We start from the raw sequence: 21,444 nt of genomic DNA on the forward strand, positions 1-21,444 counted from the left end.
CAGACTGAATTTGGAGACAGGGCTTTTAAATTGGTGACTGAGACAAAATGAGGTCATTAGTGTGGGCCTTAATCCAACATGACTAGTGTCCTTATAAGAAGACAGATTAGGACACAGACACACACAGAGGGAAGAACGCAGGAGGACAAAACAAGAAGGTACCATCCACAAGCCAAGGAGAGAGGCCCCGGAGCACGGTGATCTTAGACTTCTAGCCTCCAGAACCACAAGCCAGTTCCCAACACTCAAGTCTGTGTATCTCGCTATGGCAGCCTGTGCAAACTTACCCAGATCCTCTACTTCACAGAGAGGGGCAGTTTGTTGGGGCTAGAGTAAAAATTAGGATTCAGTTCAGATTCATCAAGTTTTGGGGCAGAAGAGGTCTTGGAGCTGCCAGCACTGTCCACCTGCCAGCGCCTGCCCAGCTCTACCCAGCATGCCACAGCGCTAGTATGACAGGCCACAATGAGGAGGTTCTGCTTTAAAGAGGTGTAATTAAGTGGAGCTGAAACATGTAGCAACACCCAAGACCTCCCACTTCCTGTGCTATGCATGTTACCTGCTTTCTGATCATTTTGTGCAAGGGTGGGATACTGAATAAAAGCAATAAAAAAGGGGGTTCATTTAGGAACATTATGACATTTCTTAAAAAGGAGCTTTAGTGTTAATGTTCTACAATGTACAGAATGCATTCATCTGTACTGCCTTCATTTCCATAATCAGAGTTTTCATCCAGGCTTAGTACAGTGAGTGTTTGGGCTCACAAGGGTCCAAAATATACTGGATCTTAAAACATTCAGTGAAAGGGGATGGCCTGAATGAAGCCTCAGATACACAATTAAGCAAATAGTACCCTGTTCATGTGGCTATGCCTAGAAACTATAAAAGATAAACTTTTCTTTAATACAGGAAAATTCTAAAAATGACACTGAAAATGCAGCAAGTTTTAAAAATGATATAATTAGAACTTGTACACAGCCTGACAAACCAAGACCTTTGGGACTCAGTGTTCTCATCTGTCGAGGCAAGCCTTCTGTTGAGTGTCCAGTATATGTTTGATAACCTGCAATCATCTACTTTAATTACAAAGCATTCTGACCTAACCTTTGTAGACAATGTTTTTCTATTTGCATTGTAAAGATGTTTTACTAATTATGCACTGGATTTCTGTGTACCTGTGTGAGTCCAAGAAATCTAACTATCACTAAAGCCTTAGGAAATTCTTTCTGCACATCACCTCCTGCCAGGTGTCCTTGAACACAGAGGTAATCATGAACGCAGATGGAGGCTTGCTCCCTCCAGCACTTTCTCAAACCCCCCACGTCCAGGGACAACAATCTGGATGCTGAAGCTGCCCACTGCCGCCAGAGCAGGTTCTCACACTTGGGCTCATGCCCCACGCATCAGCCATGAAGGGTTCTCCTAACAGGTAAGGCACAGTCACCCTGCTCAAAACCTTCCCGGGGGCTCCACGGCTCTCCCTCCATCCCAGAACAAAACCCATGATCTGCCCTGCTATCTCCCCTCCCTCATATTCTGTCACCTCTCTGCCCAGCCACACCCTCCCCTTCTGTATCTTGGACACAGCCCCACACCCCAGATGGCCTCCCTGCCAGCTCACATGCTGCATCTGGGCCTCTGCTCAAATCTCCAATGTCACGTTATCAGAGAGCCATCTCCGTCTCAACTAGCACCCCATCTTCCTTCCTCACTACCCCACTTCCCTGTTTATTTTTCCACTCAGCATTCAGCACCGGACACCACCTTTTATTTGTTGTCTCCTGTCGCCCAAACCTTGTGCTCCCCGAGAGCAGGATATCTGTGTTCAGTGCAATATCCCAGCACCCAGGAGTTCACACCCTGACTCTACCCTGCGTCAGTCTGCTCGGCCTGCTGCAACAAAGCACCGCATGTCAAGCACAACACAAATGGACTCCCTCGGTCAAGGTGTGGGCTGGGCTGGTTCCTCCTGTGGCTAGGAGAGAGGATCTGCTCCAGGCGGCTCTTCTCGCTCCCAGTGGTCAGCTGGCCATCTTTGGTTTCTTGGTTTCTAATTGCATCACCCAGATCCTTGCTCTTTTCCTCACATGGTGTCTTTCCCATGTGCATATCTGAGTACCAACTTCCCTTTTCATAATTTCACCAGTCATACTGGATAAGGACCCACCTGAATGACTTCATTTTAACATGACTTGCTCTTTATACACCCAATCTACAAATAAGGTCACATTCTGAGGTGCTAGGGTTAGGACTTCAATATTTTTTTCTTGAGGACACAATTCAACCCACACAAATCATAGCCACGTGACACTGGGTAAATTAACCTTCATCTGTAAAATTGGGCCAATAGTTGCACCTTCCTTGTTTGGATAATGAAGACAGTGCCCCTTACAGCAAGAAGGTGCACCCTGTGCCCTTAGGTGAGCCACACAAAGACTGACATGAAAAAGCTCAGGAACAGGGCTCTGGAGCCAGGGGCCTGAGTGGAAGCCCTCCCTCTGGCACTTGCTCAGTCTAAAACTATCTCAGGATAGGATGTGGGTACTCTACAGTAATGCGTGTCAGGTCCTTAGCACACAGCATGCTCACTATGAATGTCACCTGTCACAGGCAGGGCCGAGGTAGGAACACTGTCACCCTCATCCCACCAACATCTTGCAAATTTTTCAAGGGAGTGGCTTGCACTCATTGCCTAATCCCAGCAGCAGAACAGGAAGTTTGCACTAAGAGAATACAGTTGTGGGATTACAAAGAATTGGGAACCAAGTATAACCTTTTTTTTTTCAACTTTTTATCCAGTATGATTCATATCCAACTGCTTATGCACACTTACAGGTGCCTCATGCTAACTTGTCCCAAAGTGACCCCTGGTCTCCCTGCCCACCCATGGAGACACCCTTGCGTCTTCTCAAACTGCAAGTCTAGGAGTCGTACTTGATGCCTGTTTTTCTTATCCCTCCTCTGATCCATGAGCAAATCCTTTTTTGGTATATTTTTTTTTATTCAGTGAGAGGGGAGGAAGAGAGACAAGATTCCTGCATACACTCCAACTGGGATCCACCCAGCAAGCTCACTAGGGGGTGATGCTCTGCCCACCTGGGGCATTGCTCTGTTGCTCAGCAACCGAGCTCTTCTTAGCACCTGAGGTGGAGGCCATGGAGCCATCCTTGGTGCCTGGAGCCAATTTGTTCCATTCAAGCCATGGCTACAGGAGGGGAAGAGACAGAGAGAAGTGAGAAGGGGAGAGGTAGAGAAGCAGATGGGTGCTTCTCCTGTGTGCCCTGACCAGGAATTGAAACTGGGACGGCTACATGCTGGGCTGACGCTCTACTGCTGAGCCAAACGGCCAGGGCCAAGCAAATCCTGTCAGCTGCCCCTGCGAAGTATATTCAGCACCTAAGCCCTTCCCCAGGACACCACCCCATTACAACGGCAGCTCCCAAAAGGAAGGGGTCCCTGTCTCTACCTTGCCTGAGCCCTCCCGTTTTATACCTTCAGCAGGGCAGCTGGAAAGGGGTCCCTGTCTCTACCTTGCCTGAGCCCTCCCGTTTTATACCTTCAGCAGGGCAGCTGGAAATGGTTCTGGCATGCTAGAAGGGCAGCAAGTTATGTCCCTCTGCTTGGCTCCCCCCAGGGATCCCTGCTGACTCATGGCCACTGTCAGACTCTAGTTTTAAAGGATCTACAAGATTAGGTTCTGGCATGCTAGAAGGGCAGCAAGTTATGTCCCTCTGCTTGGCTCCCCCCAGAGATCCCTGCTGACTCATGGCCACTGTCAGACTCTAGTTTTAAAGGATCTACAAGATTAGGAGCTTTCCCCACACCCTGCCTCTGTGGCCTCATCCCCTATGCTCTCCTCATCCCTCATTTGCTTCGTGATCTCACTGGCTCAGACACACCAGAGCCCCTGAACTTGGTCAAATGGTACCTTCTTTACAAGGCTTTCCTGGATGACCCCATTTATTATCACTATGTCCCCCAAACACTTACTGTCCTCTCCCTTCTTTACTATTCCCATAATATTTTATCTAAGATCCCATATATATGTGTATGTGTATGTATATGTATGTGTGTATATGTGTGTGTGTGTGTGTGTATAATGTTTATTTTACTGATTTTAGAGAGAAAGAAAGAGAGGGAGAGAGGGAGAGAGAAACAGGAACAGTGTATGTGCCCTGACTGGGGATCAAATTGGCAACTTCCATGCTTCCGGATGATCTCTAACCAACCGAGCTATCCAGCCAAAGCTAAGATCCCATATATTCTGTGTATCATCCAGCTTCACCGGATTCCTCACCAGAATGTGGGTGGGGTCTTGCTGGTTTTGTTCTCTGCTGTACCCTGATACTGGAACAGTGCTGGCCCATTGTAGGCGCTCAAATAGCGAATGAATGAATGAATGAATGAATGAATGAATGAATGCCCTGTGAGGACAGGTATTCAAACAAAAACTTGTATACAGTTGCCCAAAGGTGACAACCCAAATGTCATCAGTGGATGAACAGATAAACAAAATGTGGTCTATCCTTACAATGGAATACAGTGGTACTTTGAGGTATGAACAGACCAACATACGAATTTTTTTAAGATACGAGCTATGACTCGGTCTATATTTTTGTTCAAGATCCGAGTGAAATTCCGAGATACGAGTCGTGATTCGGGAAGCTGATGCTAGTTGGTGCGTTGGCACACTGGTCCAGTTTTGGCAGTTTGATATACGAGTTGACTGACTTATGAGCTTGGTTACAGAATGAATTAAATTCATATCTCAAGGTACCACTGTAGTACTTAGTCATAAAAAATAGTGAAGTGCTGGTGTCTTAAACATGGATGAACCCTGAAAACATGCTAAACGGAAGCAAGCAGACACAGAAGGCCACCTATTGCAGGATTCCCTTTATATGAAGTGTCCATAGACACAAAAAGTACATCAATGGTTACCAGGGTCTGGGGCAGGGGTGGTGAAAATGTTCTGGAACTAAAAAGTGGTGATACACAACATTGTAAATGTACTAAAATCCTCTTAATGATACACTCTAAAATGATTAAATGGTAAATTTTATGTTAGGTAAATTTTACCTCAACATAAAAATAATGAATACATGTCCTCCCAAAATAATTATGCTATTTTTAGATTCCAGGAGAGTTGAGTACTAAGACGGCATCTGGAAGAACCCGAGCACACCTAAGTCCCCCTTCAGCGCCTCTCCCTTACCCCAAGTGCTGTCTCATCTCGAGAATTCCCAGGTTAGAGCTGTAAAACCCAATTCTTAGGTTCTTATCTGCTCTTTTCTGACATCTGTCCAGCGGTCCATCTCAGCCAGCACCCAGTCATGACGTTCACAGGTTGTAAATATACCTTGCAAGACACCACGCAGTTTCCCAGCCACTACCTGTAATACCTGCTCACCTGCGAGTACGGACAGCTTTCGGTGGCTGGGGCTGAACTGCTGCCCAGGCATGGCACCATGGTCAGCCTGCTGGCATTCTTCACTCCCCGCCCTACTCTTTGAAGAGGTAAATGGAGAAATTCTTTCTCTTTAGTGAGGTCTGTTAGAATCTGCAGTGTCTGTGACCTTGGGACTGGAGAGCTGCAGAGCAGGGCTGGGCACCCCCCAACTCCCACATAGCACTAGGGCTCCAAAGCCAGGGATCCCAGCCAGGAACCCTGGCCAGATGGCCACAGAGCTGGAGCAGCCTCTTCGAGCTCAGGTGTCTCCTACCTACGGTCACAGAGGTCATCTGAGTGCTTGCCCATTTCTGTGTCATCCTCCTTCTGGGCAGGATGGGAAAATACAACAGTGCCATCTACAGAACACAAGGTCGAGCCTGCGTGGGACCAGTTTTGGTCTTCCCAAACCTGACCCCTTTTCCTTGTCCAAACATAGGCAGATTTCAATATTTATTTCATTCCTCATTGGTAACCAGGAGTTACCAGTCAGCAGTAAAATGGTCATAAAACTAGTCCAAAGAAGAAAAAGCCATATGAATCCTAAACGTACATAGAAAACAATTCATCTTTAAATAACTGACTGGACTATTTTATTGAGAAAAAGACTGTTCAGCTACTCTACTGACTATGTCCGCACGACATGCTCAGGAAAGAAAGCAGGAAGGAAGTGCGTACAATGACCGGTTAACAGTGGCAACTCTGGGTGACAGTGTGGGTGGCTCTTCTTATCTATATTTTCTAATTATTATAATCAGCATGTAACTGACAATCCCTTAGAAGAAGTAAAAGGAACTTGATTTGGGGTGGTGACCATACAATACAATATATAGATGATGGATTACAGAATTGCACACATGAAACCTATATAATTTTATTAATCAATGTCACCCCAATCAATTCAATAGTTAAAAAATATAAAGGAGAAGGACAGCTGTGTCCCTGCGTCCATGCAATACAAACACACTCCGCCCACATACCTTGTTGAGCTTGCCCAGTGAAGAGATAAGATCCGCCCACTCACTGGAGGACTCGAAATTTCTTAAAGCCTTTTCAATCACTGAAGAGTAAGTTCTGTATCTATAGTCATTAAGTAGTTCCTGCTCTTCTGGATCCATCTTACATTCTCACAGCAGAGGAAATATCTAAAAGCAAATTAAAAATAACAAGTGAGGCAGCTATTCAAGGACACAAATCATTCCCAGCACAGAGCTGTTGAGGACAGGCGTCCAGTGCACAGCACCGTGCACTCAGGAGATCCAGTTCAAATATTTGAGCAAGGTTTCTAGTCCAGGCACTGTCACAGATAAAAGATAAACAGTTCCCACCCTCCTGGATTCTGAGCTAGATGAATGGATAACGTGGGTAGAATCAACAAGGCTGGGGTTCTACCTCACTGACAAAATTAATTCTGGGAGGTGAACTCACAAAGCAGCTAACATATTGTTGCCAATGGATAGTGCTGAATGCAGATGGCCCCTCCCATTGTAGAGCATTTATAAAACCTAAGGAAACCTATTTGGTAGTCCAATGGTTCTCTACTACTAGACCAGGATAGAGGATTAGACATATTCTAGAAGAAAATCTGGCCCTGACCAGGTAGCTCAGTTGGTTAGAGGGTAGTCCCTATATGCCAAGGTGGCAGGTTCAATTCTCCCTTAGGGCACATACAAGAATTAACCAATGAATGCATAAATAAGTGGAACAACAAATTGATGTTTCTTTCTCTATTTCGCACTGTCTAAAATTAACCAATCAATAAAAAAATTTTAAAAATCTGGTGGGGAGAAAAAGTTAAAAAAACATGAAGATGTCAGAGTCTTCTGACAAGCTATTCAGTTACTGAGCTCCCATCCCCCTACAGGCCCCACCAGGTGCTTCCCTGACAGCTTTAGGCCAGAGTGTAGAGCAGGGGTCAGGAACCTATGGCTCATGAGCCAGATGTGGCTCTTTTGATGGCTGCATCTGGCTCGCAGACAAATTTTTAACTAAAAAAATAACGTTAAAAATATAAAACATTCTCATGTATTACAATCCATTCATTTCCTACCACTCATGTTCATGGTTGCAGGTGGCTGGAGCCGATCACAGCTGTCCTCCGGGACAACACCAAATTTTTATTGGATAATGTGTAACGTACAAGGGTCATTGTATGGCTCTCACGGAATTACATTTTAAAATATGTGGCGTTCATGGCTCTCTCAGCCAAAAAGGTTCCCGACCCCTGGTGTAGAGTCTAGATGTAGGAGGTTACACCAGAGCCCAAACTATCCCTTTATTCTTCTTGCCCTTGTACATTCTTTGATGGATTCTTTCATCTTTTCCTGTGGCTAGACACATTCATTATATATGAACCACTGCAGCTATTGCAAAGCCCAAGATGTAGACGGTCTAATCACAACTCTAGCAGCAATCATTTCCCTTTATTTTTATCTGCAATGAGACAAAAGGAAACAAAGAACAACAGGGAATGCTGCTGACTTGACTTTGTGAACACACCCATCGTTTACACATTGTAATGTATATAATATACATGCACACTTATGTCGTTTTGTTTTTATTCCTTCATTTAAAAATCTGTGAGAGTACTTAATGCTGACCCATGAAGTATTCTATATTTATGACCTCAGAGACTCATAGGTACTACAGGACACCCTCCCTCCGGTGTCCAGCCCCAACGTCCAACCCCAGAGGATGGGGCAAGTCTGTGTATTTATTTGTCCATTCTGTAGTATGTGTCCAGAATTCTCTACGGTTTTAGGATGCCTTCAATATAGACTTTTTTGAGGTAAGAATATTTCCTGTTAAAAAAAAAAATCTGAAGGTCATACCATCAGTCTATTTAAACAAATTACAACTCCAAAAAGTACTCTATAAGATATGGAAATGTTGACAATCCTGGCACCAAGCCTGGGTGCCTCTTTCTTTTTCTCTTTATTCTTGGTGATCTATATCTCCCCATTCCTATAACTTACAAATACCATCCCTGTGCTAGCGACCCATGGACTTATAACACCTGCCCAAACCTCCCTCTGATGTCCACAGTCATGCACGTATCCACTTGACCCCTCCACCTGGATGTGGCACAGGTGTCTCAAAACTCGGTGCATCCCAAACTAGGCTCTCCAGCCACATATATTTACTGGCCAAGTGAGGGAACATATCTCCTAACTGGCAGTGAGAAGGAACAAAGTACTGAAACAGGGTTCAGGAAGGATGAACCTGGAAAACACGCAGTTGGTAGAAAAAGCCAGTCATGAAAGACCTGTACAATTCTGTTTATATTAAATGCCCAGAATTGCTGAATCTATGGAGATGTCAAGGAGATCAGTGGTTGCCAAGGGTGGGGAGTAGGGATGGAAGAACTACAAATAGGCACAAGGGATCTTTTTAGGGAAATGGAAATGTGCTAAAATTGGCTTATGGCGATGAGCGCACAACTCAGAAAATTTACTAAAAATCTCTATACTGTATATTCGGGTGAATGTTATTGTCTGTATATTATATCTCAATAATGCTGTTGTTTAAAAAAACCTATCCTCTTAAGCACAGTAAAAAATTAACAATAGAACAATTATAAAAATAAATTAAACTAAGAAAACCCTCTACTCTTGATTCCATTTGCTCAGCATGCTCCTTCTCCAGTCTTATTTAACTCAGAAAGTAGCTCTACCACCCATGGGACCTTTGACATCATTCTAGTCTCTTCCTTCTCTTCACTGGCCACACTGCACCCTACTCCGGTTGGCTCTTCTCCCAAAACAGCTGTGGACTTGCCTCTCTCCATCTTGATTGCACTGCTGTACATGGCTCCTCCTCCCCCTGCCCCCCGCAAGCCTGTGGAGACTTCCTAACACTTCTGTATGTACTTTCACACAGCAATCCAAGAACCCTCTGCACATAAATTAAAACACATTTTCACTGCCCTAGCCAGGTAGCTCAGTTGGTGAGAGCATTGTTCCAAAATGCCAAGGTTGAGGATTCAATCCCTGATCAAGGCGTATACAATAGTCAGCCAATCAATGCATAAATAAGTGGAACAATAAATCAATGTTTCCTTCTCTCCCTTCCTCTCTCTCTAAAAATCAGTAATTTTTTAAAGAAAAACACATCTCGCCTGACCAGGAGGTGGCACAATGGATAGAGCATCGGACTAGGACACAGAGGACCCAGGTTTGAAACCCTGAAGTCACAAGCTTGAGTGTAGGCTCACCAGTTTGAGTGCGGGGTGGGATCATAGACATGACCCCAAGGTCGCTGGCTTGAACCCAAGGTTGCTGGCTTTAGCAAGGGGTCACTTGCTCTGCTGAAGCCCCCCTCCTTCATCAAGGCACATATGAGAAAGCAATCAATGAACTAAGGTGCCACAATGAAGAACGACACTTCTAATCTCTATCCCTTCCCGTCTGTCCCTATCTGTCCCTCTCTCTGTCTCTCTCTGTCACAAAAAAAAAAGAAAAAGAAAAACCCATCTTCACCATGTTTCAACTCTTCCCATTAAGCCTGACCAGGCGGTGGCACAGTGGATAGAGCGCCAGACTGGGATGCAGAGGACCCAGGTTAGAGACCCTGAGGTCGCCAGCTTGAGCATGAGCTCATCTGGTTTGAGCAAAAGCCCACCAGCTTGAACCCAAGGTCGCTGGCTCCAGCAAGGGGTTACTTGGTCTGCTGAAGGCCCGCGGTCAAGGCACATATGAGAAAGCAATCAATGAACAACTAAGGTGTTGCAACGCGCAGGGAAAAACTAATGATTGATGCTTCTCATCTCTCCCCGTTCCTGTCTGTCTGTTCCTGTCTATCCCTTTCTCTGACTCACTCTCTGTCTCTGTAAAAAATCAATCAATCAATCAATTCTTCCCGTTAAACTTACAATAAGTCCAAACCCCTCTCCCACTCATACTGTGGCCTACAGGGTTCCTCCAACCTCTCTCTTCAAGATATTCTGCTTAACCTAAGACTAACTCTTCCTACCACAGAGCCTTTGCACATGCTGGGCCTCTCCAAAAAATATACTGTACCCACACCATAGGCTCGCTTGCTCATTCTTGGGAAGGCCTGCCCCTTTTTCTGAAATAACCTTCACACTTTGAAAATATTAAATGGTAACAACGAGAGGTGGTAGTTTGCTTATTTTGCAAAGTAAGATGTCATCCAAATAGTCCATAAGTTTTTATGCTCCCAGGAAATTTACAGGTCTGAAATCCAGCATCTCTGAACCATTGTAATCCCCATGTGTAGTCTGTTAAATGTCAAAGAACTGAGAGAAGAAACATTAAAAAAGCTGGGTTTCACTCTCATAGTTCATAGTCCAATGAAAGAGGAAATACCTAAATACATAATTTCAATGTAACGTGGCACACAGAGTGACAGAGGGCAGGCTGAAGTAACAGAGTGATGCTGGCAAGAGGAAAGAATAGAGAAAGCCCAACTACCAGCAGAGGTTCACAGGTGTGGGCAGCTATTTAGCAGGAAAAGAGAAAGCCTTGTCAGTGATAACATGTGTGTTTAGTAGGTGGGTAGCAAAGGGGCATCACTGCTCATGACAAGAAGGGTGTCAGGGCCCTGGCCTGTTGGCTCAGTGGTAGAGCGTCGGCCTGGCGTGCAAAAGTCCCGGGTTTGATTCCTGGACAGGGCACACAGGAGAAGCGCCCATCTGCTTCTCCACCCCTCCCCATCTCCTTCCTCTCTGTCTCTCTCTTCCCCTCCTGCAGCGAGGCTCCATTGGAGCAAAGATGGCCCGGGCGCTGGGGATGGCTCCTTGGCCTCTGCCCCAGGCGCTAGAGTGGCTCTGGTCGCAACAGAGCGACGCCCCGGAGGGGCAGAGCATCGCCCCTGGTGGGCAGAGCGTCGCCCCCTGGTGGGCATGCCGGGTGAATCCCGGTCGAGTGCATGTGGGAGTCTGTCTGACTGTCTCTCCCCGTTTCCAGCTTCAGAAAAAAAAATATATATATATATAGATAGATAGATAGATAGATAGATAGATAGATATAGATATATATAAAAGGGTGTCAGTCACAAGAGCAGGTAGCTGGAGCAGTTCAATGTTGGCTATACAAAGAAAGTACTATTCCATAAAACTAACAGCACAATTAAGAAGTTTGGAAATAGTCATTCAAGAAAGCTCCTTTATTTCAAAATATGGGGCATTCAATATTATGCTATTAAGAAAGTCTTCTGGGTAGGCTTGGGAAATCCATCATTTACACATGCATTTATCTCAAGCAACACACAAGAGTCCTGTGAGATGGGTATCATGGACCTCCAGCTGAGGATATTGGAAATCAGGCCCTCCAAAAAACAGCCCCAGGCACACAGCAGGCAATTGGCAGATCAGGATTCTAGCTCAGGTGAGCATAATGCACAGAGCCTTCACTACATTATGCTATAGTCCAGCACTTAAAGCAGCAGATTTAAAATGATCTTGCAGCCTATCCTTAATACTTTTACTGTGCGAGACTTCTACAGCCTACTAACAATAATATACACAAGAGTCATCACTTAAACAACTGTATCTGACAAGATGGATCTGACTGAAAATCTAAGCTGTCAGCAGAAAATCTCTCTCCTTACCTATTCTTAAATGCCTCAGAAAAACAAGTTCAAGTAAAAAGTCAACAGCCAGAGCCAGAAGTTAATTGTAGGGATGTTTACATGAAGGAACAATTCTGAGTTACATGAAAAAGAAAACAGTGAAAAATAACAGCTACCCACCCACCTTCATGACCAAGAACATTTATCAACAGATAATGACCCTTAGTCTACAGCACAAAAACACTCCTCTGCAATTGGTTAAGTGGTTGTCAACTCTAGGGCACATTATATTTCATTTGGTCTTTCAAAACGGTAATTAAATTGTGGAAAATTTAAAGACAGTAATGGGAGCAAGCTGAAGGGGGCGGGGGAAGGGGAGCTCCACTTCCTTATTTAAAAAAATAACCCTACAGAAGTTTTCCAAGGTGTAGGGAAGCTGTCCCAGGTTAGAGAAGTACCTGCGGTGCAGTTTCCATAAGCAGCTGCACTACTGCTAAAGGGCCACCCACGTCAGCGACAGCCAGCAATCCTGTCAGACGCAGGGGACAGGCAGGCAGAGAGCGCGCACCGAGGCTAGAATCCCTTCTCCCGGGGACACTTTGGGGTCTTCCCTTAACAGGAAAGCCCTCATTTTATAAGGGTCTCAGTCCTCCTCCCTGCCTAGGTCCGCACAGCAAACAAAGGGACAGCTTCTCCAGCGTCGGCAAGCCGAGTTGAGGCCGTGACCCACCTGACCTCAACCCGCCGGCAAGGGCGTGGCCGCACTTCTCGCCCTACCGGGAGCAGCGAGAACAGAGGTACCTGCCCAGCCTCCTGGGTTGCCTCTTGGGGGTCCCGGGCCGGAACCAATGCCCACGCACGGCCTCGCTAGAACTGCCCCCGCACTACAGCAGTGCTGGACGGGTTTGCGCTCCGGAAGCCACCGACCCTCCGGGACCGGCGCCACTTCACCGCCAAAAGCCTGCGCAGCCCGAGGAGGACGCCTGCACCTCTCGCCACTCGCGGGCCGGCGGGAGACGCCTGGGCTCCCCTGGCTCCACGCGGAGGCCGAGGACGCGGGCCCAACTTACCCACAGCGGCGGCGGCCTTTTTCAGGGACGCCCCCACGAGCGGCGCGAGGAGCCGGCCGGACTGCGGCGGAAAGAGGACGGAGGATGCGGCGCAGTGGGAAGCCGGGACCGCGGAGGAAGCTGCGCCGGAGCCCGTGCGGCCGCGGCTCCGGGGCGGGGCGGCTCCGGGGGCGGGCCCTCGGCGCGCGGGGCGGGTCAAGGGCGGGACCTAGGTGCGGGAGGCGGGACCGTGGGCGTATCCTGCGCGCTCGGAGCTGGGCCGGGAGGTTGGGAGGCGGGCTCTCGGTGGGAGTGGGAGGATCCTGTGGGAGGATCCTGCGCTTGGACCGCGGAGCACGCGGCTTCGTCCCACAGCTTCCGGGCCATCGGCGGGCGTCGGTGTCAGCAGCCGCTGCCAGCTCGTGCCTTCGCAGTGGGCCAGTCCCCAGCAGACCAGGCTTCGCACAGCTGAGCAGGGGCCTCCGACCCTAACCTGGCGCTCCCGAGAAACCCAAAGAACGCGGACGGTTGGAGCAGCTTGCCCGAGGAGGGGCTTTGTAGTTAGAGACAGGGGAACCGTGGGAATCAAGCAAGGTAGGGACCAAGGCATCCGGCTCGCCCATTCTTCCGGTCACTCAAACGCTTGGGGAGGAGGCGGGCCTCAGGAGGCTAGAGGACTCCAGCTAAGGTGCCTCGCCCCTACAGGCCGCAACCATCCCGACCCTTGGCATCGGAGGAGGTGAAGAAGTTAATTCCTGAGATGAGTTTGGTTAATTTAAGTGCATCTTGGCTTGGAAAGGGGCTCTCGTCAACTCTAAAGAGCATTAATGTTTACAGATAAACTGTAACCCCTTCCTGTCATTCTCACAAACCTTCGGACCTGGGACAGTTTAGACCAGGGGTCCCCAAACTTTTTACACAGGGGGCCAGTTCACTGTCCCTCAGACCGTTGGAGGGCCGGACTATAAAAAAAAACTATGAACAAATCCCTATGCACACTGCACATATCTTATTTTAAAGTAAAAAAACAAAGCGGGAACAAATAGAATATTTAAAATAAAGAACAAGTAAATTTAAATCAACAAACTGACCAGTATTTCAATGGGAACTATGCTCTTCTAACTGACCACCAATGAAAGAGGTGCCCCTTCGGGAAGTGTGGCGGGGACTGGATAAATGGCCTCAGGGGCCCGCATGTGGCCGGCTGTAGTTTGGGGACCTCTGGTTTAGACCTACCCAACCTGACCTGACAGCTGCAGGGCAAGAGGCACCTTGAAGGATGGGAGTCAGGTGGAGTTCACCTGAGCAGCCTGGCTGCACCAGATGGGGTTAGGGACCAACCAAAACTATGCTACCTGTTGATTGAGGTTGTAATTTCTATAGAAGCTTCTACCCGTGAACCCCTTAAGGTCCCTTAAGAATGTTCAGGTCTAGTCTGGGGCTAAGGCAGTCATGAAAGAGTTTGGCATGAGAGTACCATATACCCTAAATTGTGCAGAACAGGCCCTGGTAGGTTGGCTGAGTGGTAGAGCGTTGGCCCGGCGTGTGGAAGTCCCGGATTCAATTTCCGACCAGGGCACACAGGAGAAGCTGCCATCTGCTTTTTCACCCCTCCCCCTCTCCTTCCTCTCTCTCTCTCTCTCTCTCTCTCTCTTCCCCTCCCACAGGCCCGGCTCCACTGGAGCAAGGTTGTCTGGGCGCTGAGGATGGCTCCATGGCCTCTGCCTAAGGCACTAGAATGTTTCTGGCTGCAACAGAGCAACGCCCCAGATGGGCAGAGAATTGCCCCCTGGTGGGCATGCCAGGTGGATCCTGGTCTGGAGCATGCGGCAGTCTGTCTCTGCCTTCCTGCTTCTCACTTCAGAAAAATACAAAAAATAAATAATTTGTGCAGAACATTTTAAGTATATATGAATGTTTTTGGAGAAAGACTATATCGTTTGTCTCAGATTCCCAAGGGGATTTATCTCCTTCCCCAAATCACCAAGAATATTTTAATAGTTTGGGTTGCTGGATCTCTGGCCTAGCTATCTCCATCTTCTTTGGCTATATACTAAATGCCTTGGATGTAAATCCTCCAATGGTCAATTCTGGGAATGGTCTTAAAGTAGAAGCAGAGGAAAACAAAAGGATTGAGCATTTAGCAAGAAAATTTATTTCATGAAAATTTATTTCCTAATGAAGAGATGATAAATTTCATTTTTACAAAAACAGAGTTGAGCCTGACCAGGCAGTGGTGCAGTGGATAGAGCTTCGGACTGGGATGTGGAGTACCCAGGTTCGAGACCCGAATGTCGCCAGCTTGAGCGCAGGCTCTTATGGTTTGACCAAGGCTCACCAGCTTGAGCCCAAGGTCGCTGGCTTGAGCAACGGGTCACTCGGTCTGCTGTAGCCCATGGTCAAGGCACATATGAGAAAGCAATCAATGCACAACTAAGTGCCACAACGAAAAACTGATTGATGCTTCTCATCTCTCTGTGTTCCTGTCTGTCTGTCCCTATCCCTCTCTCTGATTCTCGCTCTGTGTCTGTAAAAAAATATATAAATAAATAAATAAAAACCAGAGTTGACAAAATGATGAGATTTTTCAAATTATAGCCACACCCCACAGTGCATTGAACTGATGAGATAAAAGAACAGTTATACTCACCTTTAAAAAAGAGGGAGAACCAGTCTGCCAAAACCACCAGGTACAACTTTGTCCTAATAAATTTACATAAAATAATATGCATGCCTTATATTTATGTCACCTATCTCCAAAGAACTCCAAGTGTGTGGGAAGTTCATTTAAATTAACTTTGACAAGTTCAAGTATTAGTTATATTTAGATTTTACACTGTGTGGGAGGTTGGCACCCCTCACACACATGTTGTTCAAGGGTTAACTGTATTTTAAACCCTTAAAGTAATAACTCAGGTTATAACTAGGATTGACAGTAAACGTATAGCATTAAGATTTGAAAGTTTATTCCTACAAGAAGTGTTTCTTGGGTCAAGTCTTGTCGCACTTAAAAGTCTACTTAGCTCGCCTGACCTGTGGTGGCGCAGTGGATAAAGCGTTGACCTGGAAATGCTGAGGTCGCTGGTTCGAAACCCTGGGCTTGCCTGGTCAAGGCACATATGGGAGTTGATGCTTCCAGCTCCTCCCCCCTGTCTCTCTCTCCTCTCTGTCTCTCTCTCTCTCCTCTCTAAAATGAATAAATAAAAATTAAAAAAAAAAAAAGTCTACTTAGCTCTGCTCATACTAATTAGGGCATTTCAGGTTTAATTGAAATCAGAACTTTGTTACCTCTTCTAATCATAGAAAAGGCATTATAAGTCAGAGGTGACTACATTCTCTGGCTCAAGCTAGCCCACCCATTCGCGAGATTGGCCAGATAAACATATTCTGAGTTTCTGTATGAAGATACTGGTGACTTTTTAAGTGTGTCTCTTCTATAAACTTGATTTTACTCCACCCATCTGGATAGAAGTCCTGCACAGTTCTGTATTTGATGCTGTGCCCACCTGTGGTTGACTTGCAGGAACAAGTAAACCTTTGTCAGGATCGTCATTATCACTGGTTTCATCTCCACACTACATTACTGTTCGGCTTTTTGCTCTGTCACAATCCTTGTTGCAGTTCTGTAGGTGAGCGAGAAGTCCAAGGTCAGGTCTAAGGCTGATATTGTGTGGGGGTTTCCCACACATAGGTCAGCCTAGAAAGTGTGTCACAGAGAAGCTGATGTAGACAGGATCACTGGCTCCATCTGGTGTCTGAAGAACACATCTGATAGATAACCCATTTAAACTATATTTTATTTATCTACCTTATGGAGATCCAGTTTGGGGATCCAATAACCACATGGCTTACAAATCACCTACATTCATTATATAACCTCCCTTCATTTTTATACCAAGAGAGTTTCCCATTGTCTCTACACTCATAGTGGTAAAGCTGAATGTGACAAGTGTGAGGTGCCAAGTAAAGCTAGGGAACTCCACGCCAAGATAGTCCTAGAGACGATCCTGGCTCTCGGCTCTTAGCCATGTGATCCTGGCAAGTTGATCAAGTTCTCCAAACCTTTACTTCCTCACTTGAAAAATAACATTAGTATCTACCTCAAAGGACTGTTGTGAGAACTATGTAAAACAGTGTTGGGAAACTCTTAGTATGCCATGGATTCTCAATTCATGATTTTTTTTTCGTTTTCCCTTCTGATTCCAAGCCTAATCTATTTTTCACTATTGCATACCATGAAACATTTTTATGCACTTTTATTAGACTCCTTTGGTTGCAAAAACAAAAACCCAATTCACACTAGCTTAAGAAAAAAGGAACTTTCTTTTAAGTTTACAGAAGATCATGGAGCATGTTTTAGAACCAGGTGTCTCAGGAATGGTCTGAGGCCAGGAAAGGTTTGCCACCATGGGGCGGGAGCTGTCTCTCTTTGGGCTACTCTGTAACTGCTGCTTTTGAGAGTCAGTTGTCTCCTTCCCTAGCAATGCCTGGCTCCCTCTGCTCTTTGGACCGCATGGGGTGGACCTGCTCACAGTAACAGCTCAGAGCTTTCCCGGGTTCTATTGCAGTTGGTCCCAGGGCTGGAGTAGTCAACTGAGGCTAGCAGGACAAAGTCATCTTGTGGTTGCTGCAGCTGTAAACTTGGGGAAGAAGCAGGGGGTGGGGAGGCAAGAGGTAATTCTTGGGGAGAGGGTGCTGGGCAGATCATCCAATAAGGGCCCTCTATGCCTTTTTCTTTCTTTTTTTTTTTTTGCATTTTTTTTTTTTTTTTGCTTTTTTTTTTTTTTTTTTGCATTTTTCTGAAGCTAGAAACAGGGAGAGACAGTCAGACAGACTCCTGCATGCTCCCCACCGGGATCCACCCGGCATGCCCACCATGGGGCTACGCTCTGCCCACCAGGGGGCGATGGTCTGCCCATCCTGGGCGTCGCCATGTTGCGACCAGAGCCACTCTAGCGCCTGAGGCAGAGGCCACAGAGCCATCCCCAGTGCCCGGGCCATCTTTGCTCCAATGGAGCCTTAGCTGCGGGAGGGGAAGAGAGAGACAGAGAGGAAGGTGCAGCGGAGGGGTGGAGAAGCAAATGGGCGCTTCTCCTGTGTGCCCTGGCCGGCAATCGAACCCGGGTCCTCCGCACGCTAGGCCGACGCTCTACCGCTGAGCCAACCGGCCAGGGCCTTTTTTTAAAAATGAGAAATGCCATTCATATCAGCAGTTTATAATTAAGAGTCTTCTAAGTGGGCTACCTGCTGACCCAAAAATGTCAAGGTGAGATCTGAGTAGAGACAATAAAGGGGACAGGGATGAAATCAAAGGGATTGGCCTGCCTGTTTACTTGTGCACTTCCTGTCTGTGAGTCCATCAGGCCATCCTGAAAGTGATCCACATCCCTGTGCTACTGCCCATTATTGGCAGGACTCAGGAAGCCCACGTAGAGGAAGACCAGAATGTAAAAGGGAGGCAGGAAGTGTACAGAAAATCATTAAAATGTTTTTAGAGCCATAAAAGAAATTAAAATGCCTTAGGAGCTATGGTCCAAGACGAACATAAGAGCATGTGGGATTTAATCAGGCAATTGAGAGATAGAGGAAGGAAGTGAAGTGCAGGCTGGGTAGAATTCGGACTTCCCTTTGTCCAGAGAGGATGAAACAGAGCTGTGAGGGCTGAGAGAGCCAGAGAGGCATTTGTTGTGCTGCTATGTAAGTTGGAAAGTCAGGAAAAATAAATACCCTGCACCCTGTGATAGACCAGAAATAACAGGGTCACCTAGGCAATCCTATTCTCCAAGATAAATGAAACCTTGAGTATTTTCATGCTTTACTGATTTCCAAATAGAAAACAGTATTATCACCCTGGCTCTGTAGCTAAGTTGGATAGAGCATCTTCCCAACACACCATGGTTGTGGGATTGATCCTGCAGTCAGGGCATGTACGAGAATCAACCAATGAAGCCTGGATCGTGGTGGAACAATGGGGAGAGTGTCCACCTGGAATGCTGAGGTTGCCAGTTCAAAACCCTAGGCTTGCCTGGTCAAAGCAGATATGACAAGCAATCAATGAAAAACGAAAGTGAAGCAACTATGAGTTGATACCTCTTGCGCTCCCCACCCCTTATATCCTCTCTGTAAAATCAATTTAAAAAAAAAATCAACCAGTGAATGTATAAATAAGTGGAATAACAAATTGATGTTTAATTTTTCTCTCTTTACCTCTCTCTAAATTAATAGAATATTTTATTTATTTATTTATTTATTTATTTTGTATTTTTTCTGAAGCTGGAAACGGGGAGAGACAGTCAGACAGACTCCTGCATGCGCCCCACCGGGATCCACCCGGCACGCCCACCAGAGACGATGCTCTGCCCACCAGGGGGCGATGCTCTGCCCCTCCGGGGCATCGCTCTGTTGCGACCAGAGCCACTCTAGCGCCTGGGGCAGAGGCCAAGGAGCCATCCCCAGCGCCCGGGCCATCTTTGCTCCAATGGAGCCTCGCTGCGGGAGGGGAAGAGAGAGACAGAGAGGAAGGAGGGGGGGTGGAGAAGCAGATGGGCGCTTCTCCTATGTGCCCTGGCCGGGAATCGAACCCAGGTCCCCCGCACGCCAGGCCGACGCTCTGCCGCTGAGCCAATGGGCCAGGGCCTTAATAGAATATTTTAGAAATGGCATTACCCCCTTTTTTTTTCTTAAGTGAGAAGCGGGGAGGCGGAGAGACAGACTCCTACATGTGCCCCAACCTGGGATCCACCTGGCAAGCCTCCTACTAGGTGATCTGCCCATCTGGAGCTCTTGCTCTGTTGCTCGCCATCTGAGCTATTTTAGCGCCTGAGGTGAGGCCATGGAGCCATCCTCAGCGCCCGGGGCCAATTTGCTTTAACCAAGTCATGGCTGCAGGAGATGAGAGAGATAGAAGGGAGAGGGAGAGGGGTAGAGAAGCAGATGGTCACTTCTCCTTTGTGCCCTGACCAGAAATCGAACCTGGAATATCTACATGCCAGGCCAGGGCTGCATTACCCCTTTTTTTTCTGCAATATTATTGTCAGATGTAGTTTTGTTGTTGTTGTTGTTTTTACAGAGGCAGAGATAGACAGGGACAGACAGACAGGAACGGAGAGAGATGAGAAGCATCAATCATCAGTTTCTCGTTGCGCGTTGCGACTTCTTAGTTGTTCATTGATTGCTTTCTCACATGTGCCTTGACCGTGGGCCTTCAGCAGACCAAGTAACCCCCTGCTGGAGCCAGCGACCTTGGGCCCAAGCTGGTGAGCTCTTTGCTCAAGCCAGATGAGCCCACGCACAAGCTGGCGACCTTGGGGTCTCGAACCTGGGTCCTTCCGCATCCCAGTCCGACGCTCTATGCACTGTGCCACCACCTGGTCAGGCTCAGATGTAGTTTTTGTGGTCATAATCAAGTTACAGTGTTGCTGTTCCCACTGTGAACAGCCCACCTACACTTGGAAAATGTATTTTCTTCCCTTTGCATGTTGTCCATTGGACATCTGTTGTATTTGTATTGTCCAGCTAATCATTCTGACTAAGGTCTTCATTCCTTTCCAAGCTTTCTTCACAAGTATATATTTTCTCTTTAGCAATATCGTTTGGTCTTCGAGTCCTTTTTTCTACAGAGTATAACAGGAACCAGTCCCCTTTGAAAGCAGTCAATGTGGAGTTGCCTGTTGTCCGCGAGACCACAGCAGGGGCCGTGGAGGCATCTGAGTAATCATACCGGGCTGTAAACCAGAGGGGAGCGCGGACAGGTGAAGGGGAAGACACCTGCATGTGTCAGAGCAAGGAGATGGTCTGGACAAAGTTGCCCAGGCATGAACAAGATGACAGAGGTGGCAGGGAAACCTTGCAAACAATCTGGGAAGAACACAGAATGCAAAACCTAAAAGAAAAACCCATTATGGAAGAAATCACATCCTGAGGGGTGGGGGAGACATTTCTCCTGAGTCCTTCAAGCTACATAAACTACTTAAATATAAGAACCAATTAAAATGTACTCAAATATAGTAAAACTGAATGAGATGCAATGCAAGGGTGCAGAGCTAAGGAAACAGAGGCAAATCATCATCCCTATAGAGTTAAGAACCAAGAAACAGCTGAGGACAGCTAGAAAACCGCTCCATAGTCCTAGGACCTCTCACAAGACCACTGTTTCTAAAGTACCCTCTGAACACCAGCAGTGCCTGGGAATTTGTGACAAGTGTTCACTGTTGGGCCCCAGTTCTGGGCAATGTTTAACATGCCCTCCAGGTGATTCTGATGCCCTCTAAAATCGGTAACCACAGACTTGCTTCCTCTCAGGCTGGACTTTGGGTATAGCAAAATTACTCAGCTCTGTTCCAGAACTAGAAACTTCCTCACTGAGAGATCCTAGCTGACACTCCTGAGGGACAGAAACAGACTACAATACCAGAA

General features: G+C 46.9%; 1 protein-coding gene across 4 annotated transcripts in view; it reads right to left on the reverse strand.

The window, feature by feature from the left end:
- DOP1B (DOP1 leucine zipper like protein B) overlaps positions 1–13,198 on the reverse strand; it is a 103,598-nt gene extending 90,400 nt beyond the window's left edge. For 2 of the 4 annotated variants that reach the window (XM_066259421.1, XM_066259418.1), the window contains exons 1-2: positions 13,051–13,198; positions 6,430–6,594 (exon numbers count right to left, since the gene is read on the reverse strand). In XM_066259421.1, coding sequence (XP_066115518.1) covers positions 6,430–6,567 — 138 coding nt within the window. In that variant the 5' untranslated portion in view covers positions 6,568–6,594; positions 13,051–13,198. Of the gene's footprint in view, positions 1–6,429; positions 6,595–12,438; positions 12,675–13,050 lie in introns of those variants that run through there. The other 2 variants (XM_066259420.1, XM_066259422.1) reach the window with 2 other exon arrangements.
- Positions 13,199–21,444: the final 8,246 nt, after the last annotated feature.

The sequence above is a fragment of the Saccopteryx bilineata genome, chromosome 2 (assembly GCF_036850765.1).
Source record: "Saccopteryx bilineata isolate mSacBil1 chromosome 2, mSacBil1_pri_phased_curated, whole genome shotgun sequence".
Classification (NCBI taxonomy): domain Eukaryota; kingdom Metazoa; phylum Chordata; class Mammalia; order Chiroptera; family Emballonuridae; genus Saccopteryx; species Saccopteryx bilineata.